This window comes from Salvelinus alpinus, chromosome 1 (genome assembly GCF_045679555.1).
Source record: "Salvelinus alpinus chromosome 1, SLU_Salpinus.1, whole genome shotgun sequence".
Lineage (NCBI taxonomy): Eukaryota > Metazoa > Chordata > Actinopteri > Salmoniformes > Salmonidae > Salvelinus > Salvelinus alpinus.
In genome coordinates, this window is record NC_092086.1 from 17,253,901 (window position 1) to 17,270,279 (window position 16,379).

At 43.8% G+C, this 16,379-nt stretch overlaps 2 protein-coding genes across 9 annotated transcripts in view; one reads left to right on the top strand and one right to left on the bottom strand.

Moving 5' to 3' along the window:
- LOC139571038 (NLR family CARD domain-containing protein 3-like) overlaps positions 1 to 16,379 on the bottom strand; it is a 388,726-nt gene that overhangs the window by 268,441 nt on the left and 103,906 nt on the right. The window lies entirely within an intron of this gene.
- LOC139571472 (NACHT, LRR and PYD domains-containing protein 12-like) overlaps positions 1 to 16,379 on the top strand; it is a 278,699-nt gene that overhangs the window by 243,166 nt on the left and 19,154 nt on the right. For 6 of the 8 annotated variants that reach the window (XM_071394883.1, XM_071394665.1, XM_071394852.1 and 3 more), the window contains one exon: positions 15,812 to 15,985. In XM_071394883.1, the coding sequence (XP_071250984.1) occupies positions 15,812 to 15,985 (174 nt within the window). Of the gene's footprint in view, positions 1 to 238; positions 353 to 6,511; positions 6,626 to 11,094; positions 11,331 to 11,495; positions 13,297 to 15,811; positions 15,986 to 16,379 lie in introns of all 8 variants that reach the window. The other 2 variants (XM_071394427.1, XM_071394751.1) reach the window with 2 other exon arrangements.

The following is a 16,379-nucleotide window of genomic DNA, read 5'->3' on the forward strand; positions in this document are numbered from 1 at the left end:
CACAGGCATCGTCTGTTGATGTTCTGCTAAGAAATCTCATCAAGGGAAATCTGCTTCCCTCTGCTCTCCTTTGGATAACTACTACTACTACTACTACTAATACTTTTACTACTACTACTAATATTTTTACTACTACTACTAATACTTTTACTGCTACTACTACTACTACTACTATTACTAGGTGGATTCCTCTTGGTTTTTAAACTGAGAAAAAAAAAAATCCCTGTATGTTTGCCAGGGTCCAGCAGAAGAGACCAGACTCACCTGAACCCAGCTGTGTGTCCATGAAGAGTGGCCGGTCTATGGAGGAGCCAATCACATTCAGAAAAGGAGATTGTACCACTGATCCAGGGTAAGAACTGAAAAATGTGGCAGTGTTTTACATACTACTACTACTACTGCTGCCACTACTACTGGTACTACCACTACTACTACTACCACTACTACTACTACTACTACCACTGCTACTACTACTACTACTGCTACTACTACTACCACTGCTACTACTATTGCTACTGCTATTACTACTACTGCTACTACTGCTAATGCTGCTACTAATGCTACTACTACTACTACTACTACAACTAATGCTACTACTACTACTGCTAGTAATACTACTACTAATGCTGCTATTAATGCTGCTACTACTACAACTAATGCTGCTACTACTACTGCTACTACTACTGCTACTACTACTACTACAACTAATGCTACTACTACTACTGCTGGTACTACTACTGGTACTACTACTACTGCTACTACTGCTGCTACTAATGCTACTACTACTACTAATGCTGCTACTACTACTACTAATACTACTGGTACTACTGCTACTACTACTGCTACTACTACTACTACAACTAATGCTACTACTACTACTGCTGGTACTACTACTGGTACTACTACTACTGCTACTACTTCTACTACTAATGCTACTGCAGGTGGTGGAAAAAGTACAGTGTTGTCATACTTGAGTAAAATTAAAGACTTAAACCACGACTACTACTACTACTACTACCACCACTACCACCACCACCACTACCACCACCACAACTACTACCACCACTACCACCACCACAACTACTACCACCACTACTACTACTACTACCACCACCACCACAACTACTACCACCACTACCACCACCATAACTACTACCACCACTACCACCACCACAACTACCACCACCACCACTATTACCACCACAACTACTACCACCACTACCACCACCACAACTACCACCACCACTACTACTACTACCACCACCACAACTACCACCACCACTACTACCACAACTACTACCACCACTACCACCACCACCACAACTACTACCACCACCACAACTACCACCACCACCACCACAACTACTACCACCACTACCACCACCACAACTACTACCACCACTACCACCACCACAACTACTACCATCACTACCACCACCACAACTACCACCACCACTACTACTACAACTACTACCACCACTACCACCACCACCACAACTACTACCACCACCACAACTACCACCACCACCACCACAACTACTACCACCACTACCACCACCACAACTACTACCACCACTACCACCACCACAACTACTACCATCACTACCACCACCACAACTACTACCACCACTACCACCACCACCACTATTACCACCACTACCACCACCACAACTACTACCATCACTACCACCACCACAACTACCACCACCACTACTACTACTACCACCACCACAACTACCACCACCACTACTACCACAACTACTACCACCACTACCACCACCACAACTACTACCACCACCACAACTACCACCACCACCACCACCACAACTACTACCACCACCACAACTACTACCACCACTACTACCACCACCACAACTACCACCACCACTACTACCACAACTACTACCACCACTACCACCACCACAACTACTACCACCACCACAACTACCACCACCACCACCACCACAACTACTACCACCACCACAACTACTACCACCACTACTACCACCACCACAACTACTACCACCACCACAACTACCACCACCACAACTACCACCACCACTACTACTACCACCACTAATACTACCACCACCACTACCACCACAACTACTACCACCACTACTACTACCACCACTACCACCACTACTACCACCACCACCACTACTACCACCACTACTACTACCACCACAACTACTACCACCACCACCACAACTACTACCACCACAACTACTACCACCACTACTACTACCACCACTACTACTACCACCACCACAACTACTACCACCACTACTACTACCACCACTACTACTACCACCACCACAACTACTACCACCACTACTACTACCACCACTACTACTACCACCACCACAACTACTACCACCACCACAACTACTACCACCACGACTACCACCACGACTACAACTACCACTACAACTACCACTACTACCACTACTACCACCACAACTGCTACTACTACTACCACAACTACCACTACTACTACTACTACCACAACCATTACTACCACTACTACTACTACCACTACCACTACTATTACTACTACACCTACTACTACCAACACCACCACCACGACTACCACCACCACCACTACTACTACTGCCACTACTACTACTACTACCACCACTACTACTACTACTACCACTACTACCACCACCACTACTACTACTACTACCACCACTACTACTACTACTACCACTACTACCACTACTACTGCTACGACTACTACCACCACTACTACTACTACTGCCACTACTACCATCACCACCACTACCACTACTACCACCACCACTACTACTACCACCACTACTACTACTACTACTGCTACCACAACCACTGTGTGTAGATGGATAAGAAAATATTCAGCCTGAGTACTTTCTGAAGGCACTGTATACTACTACCACTACTACTACCACCACGACTACCACCACCACCACCACCACCACTACTACTACTGCTACTACTGCTACTACTACTGCTACCACAACCACTGTGTGTAGATGGGTAAGAAAATATTCAGCCTGAGTACTTTCTGAAGGCACTGTATACCACTACTACTACTATTACCACTACCACCACCACTACTACTACTACTACTACTGCTACCACCACTACCACTACTACTACTACTACGGCCAATTCCTACTACCACTACCACCACGACTACCACCACCACCACCACCACCACTACTACTACTACTACCACTACTACCACCACCACCACTACTACTACTACTACCACTACTACCACTACCACTACCACCACCACCACCACTACTACTACTACTACCACTACTACCACCACCACCACTACTACTACTACTACCACTACTACCACTACCACTACCACCACCACCACCACTACTACTACTACTACCACTACTACCACCACCACCACTACTACTACTACTACCACTACTACCACTACCACTACCACCACCACCACCACCACCACTACTACCACTACTACCACCACCACCACTACTACTACTACTACCACTACTACTACTACTACCACTACTACCACCACCACCACTACTACTACTACTGCCACTACTACCATCACTACCACCACCACCACCACCACCACTACTACTACTACTACCACTACTACCACTACTACCACCACTACTACTACTACTGCCACTACTACCATCACCACCACTACCACTACTACCACCACCACTACTACTACCACCACTACTACTACTACTACTGCTACCACAACCACTGTGTGTAGATGGGTAAGAAAAAATTCAGCCTGAGTACTTTCTGAAGGCACTGTATACTACTACTACTACTACTACTACCACTACTACTACGACCAATTCCTACTACTGCTGCTGCTGCTACTACCACTACTTCCTACTACTTCTTCCTACTACTACTACTTGATGGATTCCTCTCACAGATATTGATTTTACAACTGATACTGATCCATGGTAAGAACTGAAAAGTCAAGATTGTCATTTATCATGAAGATATTTCCATGGATTAACAAACCCATCTACAAATCAATCTAGTTCTTTGTTCCATTCTGATCATTAAAACATTCATGGTGTTACTGGAGGTCCATCTACTGTAAATGTCAAGGTCCTGATTCATACTGTATGACTCCAAACATCACTAAGGTCCTGATTCATACTGTATGACTCTAAACATCACTAAGGTCCTGATTCATACTGTATGACTCTAAACATCACCAAGGTCCTGATTCATACTGTATGACTCTAAACATCACTAAGGTCCTGATTCATACTGTATGACTCCAAACATCACTAAGGTCCTGATTCATACTGTATGACTCCAAACATCACTAAGGTCCTGATTCATACTGTATGACTCTAAACATTACTAAGGTCATGATTCATACTGTATGACTCTAAACATTACTAAGGTCATGATTCATACTGTATGACTCTAAACATCACTAAGGTCCTGATTCATACTGTATGACTCTAAACATCACTAAGGTCCTGATTCATACTGTATGACTACAAACATCACTAAGGTCCTGATTCATACTGTATGACTCCAAACATCACTAAGGTCATGATTCATACTGTATGACTCTAAACATCACTAAGGTCCTGATTCATACTGTATGACTCTAAACATCACTAAGGTCCTGATTCATACTGTATGACTACAAACATCACTAAGGTCCTGATTCATACTGTATGACTCCAAACATCACTAAGGTCCTGATTCATACTGTATGACTCTAAACATCACTAAGGTCCTGATTCATACTGTATGACTCCAAACATCAATACAGTTCTTTCAGAGGATCAGTATTACGTTTCTCTCTCTCTCTGTCTGTCTGTTCTGCCAAAGGATCAGTATTAAGATCTGCAAGTCTCTCTCTTTTTTCTCTGTAGTGGATGGTCTACTGTTAGAGGATCAGTATCTCTCTCTCTCCTTTATCTCTGTAGTGGATGGTCTACTGTTAGAGGATCAGTATCTCTCTCTCCTTTATCTCTGTAGTGGATGGTCTATTCTGCTAGAGGATCAGTATCTCTCTCCTTTATCTCTGTAGTGGATGGTCTACTCTGTTAGAGGATCAGTATCTCTCTCTCTCCTTTATCTCTGTAGTGGATGGTCTACTCTGTTAGAGGATCAGTATCTCTCTCTCCTTTATCTCTGTAGTGGATGGTCTACTCTGTTAGAGGATCAGTATCTCTCCCTCTCCTTTATCTCTGTAGTGGATGGTCTACTCTGCCAGAGGATCAGTAGTAATATCTACAAGTCTCTCTCTCCTTTATCTCTGTAGTGGATGGTCTACTCTGCCAGAAGATCAGTCCAGGTGTGCAGTGTGTCACCAGGTGCTGAGGAATCCAGTCTCTATCACCTGTGGACACAGGTTCTGCAGACAGTGCATCACCAGATATTGGGAGAAACCTGCTCCTTCAGGAGACTATGACTGTCCTCAGTGTAGAAAGAGATCCAGAACACGTCCTGTACTACAGCACCTGAGTGAACCTGATGATGCAAGAGTCTCTGAAAACAGTAATACCACTTGTACACGTGTGCTAAGTCAATACCTCAATATGATTTACAGTAGTTAACTACAATCATTTGAGATAATATAAGTTACTGTAGTTGTGGAAGATCCATGTTTCATCCTGTCAAAGAATGTGTCTGATACACATCCTTTTTACTCTTCCCTCTTAGTGGATGACAGCCTGCAGAGAGCCATAGTAAACCATAAAGACAGTCTGAAAAGGAGGTATGAATGTGTGATAGAAGGTATGGAAAAAGCAGGGAATCAAACTCCCCTCAACAGGATTTACACAGAGCTCTACATCACAGAAGGAGAGAGTGAAGGGGTTAACAATGAACATGAGGTGTGGCAGCTAGAGACAGCATCCAGGACACCAACCTCACATGACACAGCAATCCACTGCAATGACATCTTTAAACCCTTACCTGGCCAAGAGAGAAGCATCAGAACCGTGCTGACGAATGGCATCGCTGGCATTGGAAAAACAGTCTCTGTGCAGAAGTTCATCCTAGACTGGGCTGAAGGGAAGGCAAACCAAGATGTGGATATCATATTTATGCTTCCTTTCCGGGAGCTGAACTTGATTAAAGATCGGCTGTACAGTCTTCTCAGACTTTTAAATGACTTCCACACAGAACTAGACATAGGCAATGCAAAGAAACTCACTGCCTGTAAAGCTATGTTCATCTTGGATGGTTTGGATGAAAGCAGATTTCCATTGGATTTCCAGCATATTGAAATGGTGTCTGATGTCACAAAGGCATCGTCTGTTGATGTTCTGCTAAGAAATCTCATCAAGGGAAATCTGCTTCCCTCTGCTCTCCTTTGGATAACTACTACTACTACTACTACTAATACTTTTACTACTACTACTAATATTTTTACTACTACTACTAATACTTTTACTGCTACTACTACTACTACTACTATTACTAGGTGGATTCCTCTTGGTTTTTAAACTGAGAAAAAAAAAAATCCCTGTATGTTTGCCAGGGTCCAGCAGAAGAGACCAGACTCACCTGAACCCAGCTGTGTGTCCATGAAGAGTGGCCGGTCTATGGAGGAGCCAATCACATTCAGAAAAGGAGATTGTACCACTGATCCAGGGTAAGAACTGAAAAATGTGGCAGTGTTTTACATACTACTACTACTACTGCTGCCACTACTACTGGTACTACCACTACTACTACTACCACTACTACTACTACTACTACCACTGCTACTACTACTACTACTGCTACTACTACTACCACTGCTACTACTATTGCTACTGCTATTACTACTACTGCTACTACTGCTAATGCTGCTACTAATGCTACTACTACTACTACTACTACAACTAATGCTACTACTACTACTGCTAGTAATACTACTACTAATGCTGCTATTAATGCTGCTACTACTACAACTAATGCTGCTACTACTACTGCTACTACTACTGCTACTACAACTACTACAACTAATGCTACTACTATTACTGCTGGTACTACTACTGGTACTACTACTACTGCTACTACTGCTGCTACTAATGCTACTACTACTACTAATGCTGCTACTACTACTACTAATACTACTGGTACTACTGCTACTACTACTGCTACTACTACTACTACAACTAATGCTACTACTACTACTGCTGGTACTACTACTGGTACTACTACTACTGCTACTACTTCTACTACTAATGCTACTGCAGGTGGTGGAAAAAGTACAGTGTTGTCATACTTGAGTAAAATTAAAGACTTAAACCACGACTACTACTACTACTACTACCACCACTACCACCACCACCACTACCACCACCACAACTACTACCACCACTACCACCACCACAACTACTACCACCACTACTACTACTACTACCACCACCACCACCACAACTACTACCACCACTACCACCACCATAACTACTACCACCACTACCACCACCACAACTACCACCACCACCACTATTACCACCACAACTACTACCACCACTACCACCACCACAACTACCACCACCACTACTACTACTACCACCACCACAACTACCACCACCACTACTACCACAACTACTACCACCACTACCACCACCACCACAACTACTACCACCACCACAACTACCACCACCACCACCACAACTACTACCACCACTACCACCACCACAACTACTACCACCACTACCACCACCACAACTACTACCATCACTACCACCACCACAACTACCACCACCACTACTACTACAACTACTACCACCACTACCACCACCACCACAACTACCACCACCACCACCACAACTACTACCACCACTACCACCACCACAACTACTACCACCACTACCACCACCACAACTACTACCATCACTACCACCACCACAACTACTACCACCACTACCACCACCACCACTATTACCACCACTACCACCACCACAACTACTACCATCACTACCACCACCACAACTACCACCACCACTACTACTACTACCACCACCACAACTACCACCACCAATACTACCACAACTACTACCACCACTACCACCACCACAACTACTACCACCACTACCACCACCACAACTACTACCACCACCACAACTACCACCACCACCACCACCACAACTACTACCACCACCACAACTACTACCACCACTACTACCACCACCACAACTACCACCACCACTACTACCACAACTACTACCACCACTACCACCACCACAACTACTACCACCACCACAACTACCACCACCACCACCACCACAACTACTACCACCACCACAACTACTACCACCACTACTACCACCACCACAACTACTACCACCACCACAACTACCACCACCACAACTACCACCACCACTACTACTACCACCACTACTACTACCACCACCACTACCACCACAACTACTACCACCACTACTACTACCACCACTACCACCACTACTACCACCACCACCACTACTACCACCACTACTACTACCACCACCACCACAACTACTGCCACCACAACTACTACCACCACTACTACTACCACCACTACTACTACCACCACCACAACTACTACCACCACTACTACTACCACCACTACTACTACCACCACCACAACTACTACCACCACTACTACTACCACCACTACTACTACCACCACCACAACTACTACCACCACCACAACTACTACCACCACGACTACCACCACGACTACAACTACCACTACAACTACCACTACTACCACTACTACCACCACAACTGCTACTACTACTACCACAACTACCACTACTACTACTACTACCACAACCATTACTACCACTACTACTACTACCACTACCACTACTATTACTACTACACCTACTACTACCAACACCACCACCACGACTACCACCACCACCACTACTACTACTGCCACTACTACTACTACTACCACCACTACTACTACTACTACCACTACTACCACCACCACTACTACTACTACTACCACCACTACTACTACTACTACCACTACTACCACTACTACTGCTACGACTACTACCACCACTACTACTACTACTGCCACTACTACCATCACCACCACTACCACTACTACCACCACCACTACTACTACCACCACTACTACTACTACTACTGCTACCACAACCACTGTGTGTAGATGGGTAAGAAAATATTCAGCCTGAGTACTTTCTGAAGGCACTGTATACTACTACCACTACTACTACCACCACGACTACCACCACCACCACCACCACCACTACTACTACTGCTACTACTGCTACTACTACTGCTACCACAACCACTGTGTGTAGATGGGTAAGAAAATATTCAGCCTGAGTACTTTCTGAAGGCACTGTATACCACTACTACTACTATTACCACTACCACCACCACTACTACTACTACTACTACTGCTACCACCACTACCACTACTACTACTACTACGGCCAATTCCTACTACCACTACCACCACGACTACCACCACCACCACCACCACCACTACTACTACTACTACCACTACTACCACCACCACCACTACTACTACTACTGCCACTACTACCATCACCACCACTACCACTACTACCACCACCACTACTACTACCACCACTACTACTACTACTACTACTACCACAACCACTGTGTGTAGATGGGTAAGAAAAAATTCAGCCTGAGTACTTTCTGAAGGCACTGTATACTACTACTACTACTACTACTACCACTACTACTACGACCAATTCCTACTACTGCTGCTGCTGCTACTACCACTACTTCCTACTACTTCTTCCTACTACTACTACTTGATGGATTCCTCTCACAGATATTGATTTTACAACTGATACTGATCCATGGTAAGAACTGAAAAGTCAAGATTGTCATTTATCATGAAGATATTTCCATGGATTAACAAACCCATCTACAAATCAATCTAGTTCTTTGTTCCATTCTGATCATTAAAACATTCATGGTGTTACTGGAGGTCCATCTACTGTAAATGTCAAGGTCCTGATTCATACTGTATGACTCCAAACATCACTAAGGTCCTGATTCATACTGTATGACTCTAAACATCACTAAGGTCCTGATTCATACTGTATGACTCTAAACATCACTAAGGTCCTGATTCATACTGTATGACTCTAAACATCACCAAGGTCCTGATTCATACTGTATGACTCTAAACATCACTAAGGTCCTGATTCATACTGTATGACTCCAAACATCACTAAGGTCCTGATTCATACTGTATGACTCCAAACATCACTAAGGTCCTGATTCATACTGTATGACTCTAAACATTACTAAGGTCATGATTCATACTGTATGACTCTAAACATTACTAAGGTCATGATTCATACTGTATGACTCTAAACATCACTAAGGTCCTGATTCATACTGTATGACTCTAAACATCACTAAGGTCCTGATTCATACTGTATGACTACAAACATCACTAAGGTCCTGATTCATACTGTATGACTCCAAACATCACTAAGGTCCTGATTCATACTGTATGACTCTAAACATCACTAAGGTCCTGATTCATACTGTATGACTCCAAACATCAATACAGTTCTTTCAGAGGATCAGTATTACGTTTCTCTCTCTCTCTGTCTGTCTGTTCTGCCAAAGGATCAGTATTAAGATCTGCAAGTCTCTCTCTTTTTTCTCTGTAGTGGATGGTCTACTGTTAGAGGATCAGTATCTCTCTCTCTCCTTTATCTCTGTAGTGGATGGTCTACTGTTAGAGGATCAGTATCTCTCTCTCCTTTATCTCTGTAGTGGATGGTCTATTCTGCTAGAGGATCAGTATCTCTCTCCTTTATCTCTGTAGTGGATGGTCTACTCTGTTAGAGGATCAGTATCTCTCTCTCTCTCCTTTATCTCTGTAGTGGATGGTCTACTCTGTTAGAGGATCAGTATCTCTCTCTCCTTTATCTCTGTAGTGGATGGTCTACTCTGTTAGAGGATCAGTATCTCTCTATCCTTTATCTCTGTAGTGGATGGTCTACTCTGTTAGAGGATCAGTATCTCTCCCTCTCCTTTATCTCTGTAGTGGATGGTCTACTCTGCCAGAGGATCAGTAGTAATATCTACAAGTCTCTCTCTCCTTTATCTCTGTAGTGGATGGTCTACTCTGCCAGAGGATCAGTCCAGGTGTGCAGTGTGTCACCAGGTGCTGAGGAATCCAGTCTCTATCACCTGTGGACACAGGTTCTGCAGACAGTGCATCACCAGATATTGGGAGAAACCTGCTCCTTCAGGAGACTATGACTGTCCTCAGTGTAGAAAGAGATCCAGAACACGTCCTGTACTACAGCACCTGAGTGAACCTGATGATGCAAGAGTCTCTGAAAACAGTAATACCACTTGTACACGTGTGCTAAGTCAATACCTCAATATGATTTACAGTAGTTAACTACAATCATTTGAGATAATATAAGTTACTGTAGTTGTGGAAGATCCATGTTTCATCCTGTCAAAGAATGTCTCTGATACACATAATTTTTACTCTTCCCTTGTAGTGGATGACAACCTGCAGAGAGCCATAGTAAACCACAAAGACAGTCTGAAAAGGAGGTATGAATGTGTGATAGAAGGTATGGAAAAAGCAGGGAATCAAACTCCCCTCAACAGGATTTACACAGAGCTCTACATCACAGAAGGAGAGAGTGAAGGGGTTAACAATGAACATGAGGTGTGGCAGCTAGAGACAGCATCCAGGACACCAACCTCACATGACACAGCAATCCACTGCAATGACATATTTAAACCCTTACCTGGCCAAGAGAGAAGCATCAGAACCGTGCTGACGAAGGGCGTCGCTGGCATCGGAAAAACTGTCTCTGTGCAGAAGTTCATCCTAGACTGGGCTGAAGGGAAGGCAAACCAAGATGTGGATATCATATTTGTGCTTCCTTTCCGGGAGCTGAACTTGATTAAAGATCGGCTGTACAGTCTTCTCAGACTTTTAAATGACTTCCACACAGAACTAGACATAGGCAATGCAAAGAAACTCACTGCCTGTAAAGCTATGTTCATCTTGGATGGTTTGGATGAAAGCAGATTTCCATTGGATTTCCAGCGTATTGAAATGGTGTCTGATGTCACACAGACATCATCTGTTGATGTTCTGCTGACAAACCTCATCAAGGGGAATCTGCTTCCCTCTGCTCTCCTTTGGATAACTACTCGACCTGCAGCAGCCAATCAGATCCCTTCAGGGTGTGTTGACCAGGTGACAGAGGTACGAGGGTTCAATGACCCACAGAAGGAGGAGTACTTCAGGAAGAGATTCAGTGATGAGGAACTGGCCAGCAGAATCATCTCACACATAAAGACATCAAGGAGCCTCCACATCATGTGCCACATTCCAGTCTTCTGTTGGATTTCTGCAACCGTCCTTGAACACATATTGAGTACAGACAAGAGGAGAGAGATGCCCACGACTCTGACTGAGATGTCCATACACTTCCTGCTCATTCAGACCAGCCTGAAGAACCAGAAGTATCATGGAAGAGATGAGATGGATCAAGAGGATCTCATGGAGTCAGATAGGGACATTCTTTTGAAGCTGGGGAAGCTGGCGTTTGAACATCTGGAGAAGGGTAATCTCATGTTCTATGAAGAAGACCTGAAAGAGGCTGGCATTGATGTCAAAGAAGCCTCAGTGTACTCAGGATTGTGCACACAAATCTTTAAAGAAGAATCTGTGTTATTTCAGAGAGTGGTGTACTGCTTTGTTCATCTGAGCATTCAGGAGTTTCTCTCAGCTGTCTACATGTACCATTGTTACACAACGAAGAACATGGATGAACTGAAGCCCTTCCTCAAGAGAAAGTCTAGAGCTGCGTCTGAAGAGCTAACCTTGGATGAGCTGCTGAAGAGCGCTGTGGATAAAGCCTTGGAGAGTAAGAATGGACACCTGGACCTTTTTGTCCGCTTCCTTCATGGCATGTCACTGGAGTCCAATCAGAAACTCCTACGAGGTCTGGTGACACAGACAGAAAGCAGTCCAGAGAGCTTCCAGAAAATGATCCGATCCCTTAAGGTGATGCAGAGGAAGAACATCTCCCCTGAGAGGTGCATCAATCTCTTCCACTGTCTGATAGAGATGAAAGACCATTCAGTACAGGAGGAAATCCAAGAGTACTTGAGGTCAGGGGACAGATCCAAAAACCTTTCCCTTGCTCACTGTTCAGCGCTGGCCTACATGCTGCAGATATCAGAGGAGGTTCTGGATGTGTTTGACCTGAAGGAATACAAGACATCAGAGGAGGGTCGTAGGAGACTGCTCCCAGCTGTAAGAGGCTGCAGGAAAGCTCTGTAAGTATTCATGTAAATAAAGCACACCAAAATAAACTCTTAAAACTTCTTAGGGCTGAAATCCCGTTAACGGGATGATATGAAAACAGCCAGTGAAAGTGCAGGGCGCCAAATTGAAAACAACAGAAATCTCATAATTAAAATCCCTCGAACATATATGTGTCTCATACCGTTTTAAAGGTAATCTTGTTGTTAATCCCACCACAGTGTCCGATTTCAAATAGGCTTTACGGCGAAAGCACCACAAATGATTGTTAGGTCACCACCAAACCACAATAAAAACAGCCATTTTCCCAGCCAAAGAGAGGAGTCACAAAAAGCACAAATAGAGATAAAATTAATCACTAACCTTTGATGATCTTCATCAGATGACACTCATAGGACTTCATGTGACACAATACATGTATGTTTTGTTTGATAAAGTTCATATTTATATAAAAAAATCTGAGTTTACATTGGCGCGTTACATTCACTAGTTCCAAAAACATCCAGTGATTTTGCATAGCCACATCGATTCAACAGAAATACTCATCATAAATGTAGATGATAATACAAGTTATACACATGGAATTATAGATATACCTCTCCTTAATGCAACCGCTGTGTCAGATTTCAAAAAAACTTTACGGAAAAAGCAAACCATGCAATCTGAGACGGCGCTCAGCACAATAGTCAAATTAGCCGCCATGTTGGAGTCAACAGAAACCAAAATTTACATGATAAATGTTCCCTTACCTTTGATCTTCATCAGAATGCACTCCCAGGAATCCCAGGTCCACAATAAATGTTTGTTTTGTTCGATAATGTCTGTTATTTATGTCCAAATACCTCCTTTTGTTAGCGCGTTTGGTATACATATCCAAACGCTCGTTCTGGTCGAGCGTTACTTCGGACAAAAACTTCAAAAAGTTATATTACAGGTCGAAACATTTCAAACTAAGTACAGAATCAATCATTAGCATGTTTTTATCATATATCTTCAATAAAGTTCCAACCGGAGAATTTCTTTGTGTCTTGAGGTGCAACGGAATGCAAGTGGATATCATGTTGAATGCGCGTGACCAGAAAATGGCTGACACCTGTTCATTCGGTTCTTATTCAGTCCCACAACACAGTAGAAGCCTCATTCAAATTTCTATAGACGGTTGACATCTAGTGGTAGCCCTAGGAAGTGCAACTTCATTCATATCTCAAGGGGATTTCAATGGGAACTGTGTTGAAAACCTACCAACCTCAGATTTCTCACTTCCTGTTTGGATTTCTCCTCAGGTTTTTGCCTGCCATATGAGTTATGTTATACTCACAGACATCATTCAAACAGTTTTAGAAACGTCAGAGTGTTTTCTATCCAATACTAATAATAATATGCATATATTAGTAACTGGGACTGAGGAGCAGGCCGTTTACTCTGGGCACCTTTCATCCAAGCTACTCAATACTGCCCCTGCAGCCATAAGAAGTTAAACTATAATTAAAACTGATTTAAAAAAAGTTGTTGCTGGCCTCTCTAGTGTCACTGCATCACTACAGATCCTGGTTCGATCCCAGGCTGTGTCGCAGCCGGCCGCGACCTTAGAGACCCATGAGGTGGCGCACAATTGGCCCAGTGTCATCCGGGTTAGGGGAGGGTTTGGCCGGCCGATGGGTCCTTGTCCCATTGCGCTCTAGCGACTCTTGTGGCGGGCTGGGCGCAATGCATGCTGACACGGTCGCCAGTTGTACGGTGTTTCCTCCGACACATTGGTGTGGCTGGCTTCCAGTTTAAGCGGGCAGTTTGTCAAGACGCAGTGCTGCGTTGCAGGGTCGTGTTTCGGAGGACGCACGGCTCTCAACCTTCGCCTCTCCCGAGTCCGTATGGGGGTTGCAGCAATGGGACAAGACTGTAACTACCAATTGAATACCACGAAATTGGGAAGAAAAATGGGTGAAAAAATAAATACAATTAACAAAAAAAGAAGACAATTAAAATGAAATAAAATTGCCGCATCAAGCCGTGTATCACGTTTTAAGATATGACCCAAATGCAGACAAGGTTGAAGAAACAAAAATGTATTCCTATAACAGGGCAATGCAAACGACAGGTCAAGGCAGGCAGGGGTCAATAATCCAGAGAGGGTATAAAGGTACAGGACGGCAGTCAGGGTCAGGTCAGGCAGAGGTCGGTAATCCGGAGTAGTGGGGAAAAGGTACAGGATGGCAGTCAGGGTCAGGTCAGGCAGGAATGGTCGAAACTGGGAAAAAACGGAACTATAGGAAGGACAGGAGCAAGGGAAAAGAGCTGGTAGGTCTGACGAACAAAAATAACTGGCAACAGACAGAGAACACAGGTATAAATACACAGGGGATAATGGGGAAGATGGGCAACAAGCACAGAGACAGGTGAAACAGATCAGGACGTGACACCATGTATGAATGGTGTACACATTAGTCGTGCACTGGTAACTGTGTAAGGAAGGGAAGCTAAACGTACCGTTATAATAACTTGTCTGTCATGGTATTTACTCTGTGTTGACAGACTCACTGACTGTGAACTCACAGACACATCCTGTGAAGTGTTGGTCCCAGCTCTCAGTTCAAACTCCTCACACCTGAGAGAGCTGGATCTGAGTAACAATGACCTGAAGGATTCAGGAGTGAAGCTCCTCTCTGCTGGACTGGGGAATCCCCACTGTCAACTGGAGACTCTGAGGTCAGTGTTATTTTACTTGATCAGCAAGTGATAATTGTTCAGTACATCATGTGTTGCTAATATAATAATGGGCCTTAATTGAGTGACTTTTATTTAAACTCACAGCCTGTAAAGCTATGTTCATCGTGGATGGTTTGGAGTCTATACCTGACATTGTGTAGCTCTAATTAAACCTGGAGTCTATACCTGACGTTGTGTTGCTCTAATTAAACCTGGAGTCTATACCTGACGTTGTGTTGCTCTAATTAAACCTGGAGTCTATACCTGACATTGTGTTGCTATAATTACACCTGGAGTACGTTGTGTTGCTGTAATTAAACCTGGAGTCTATACCTGATGTTGTGTAGCTCTAATTAAACCTGGAGTCTATACCTGACATTGTGTAGCTCTAATT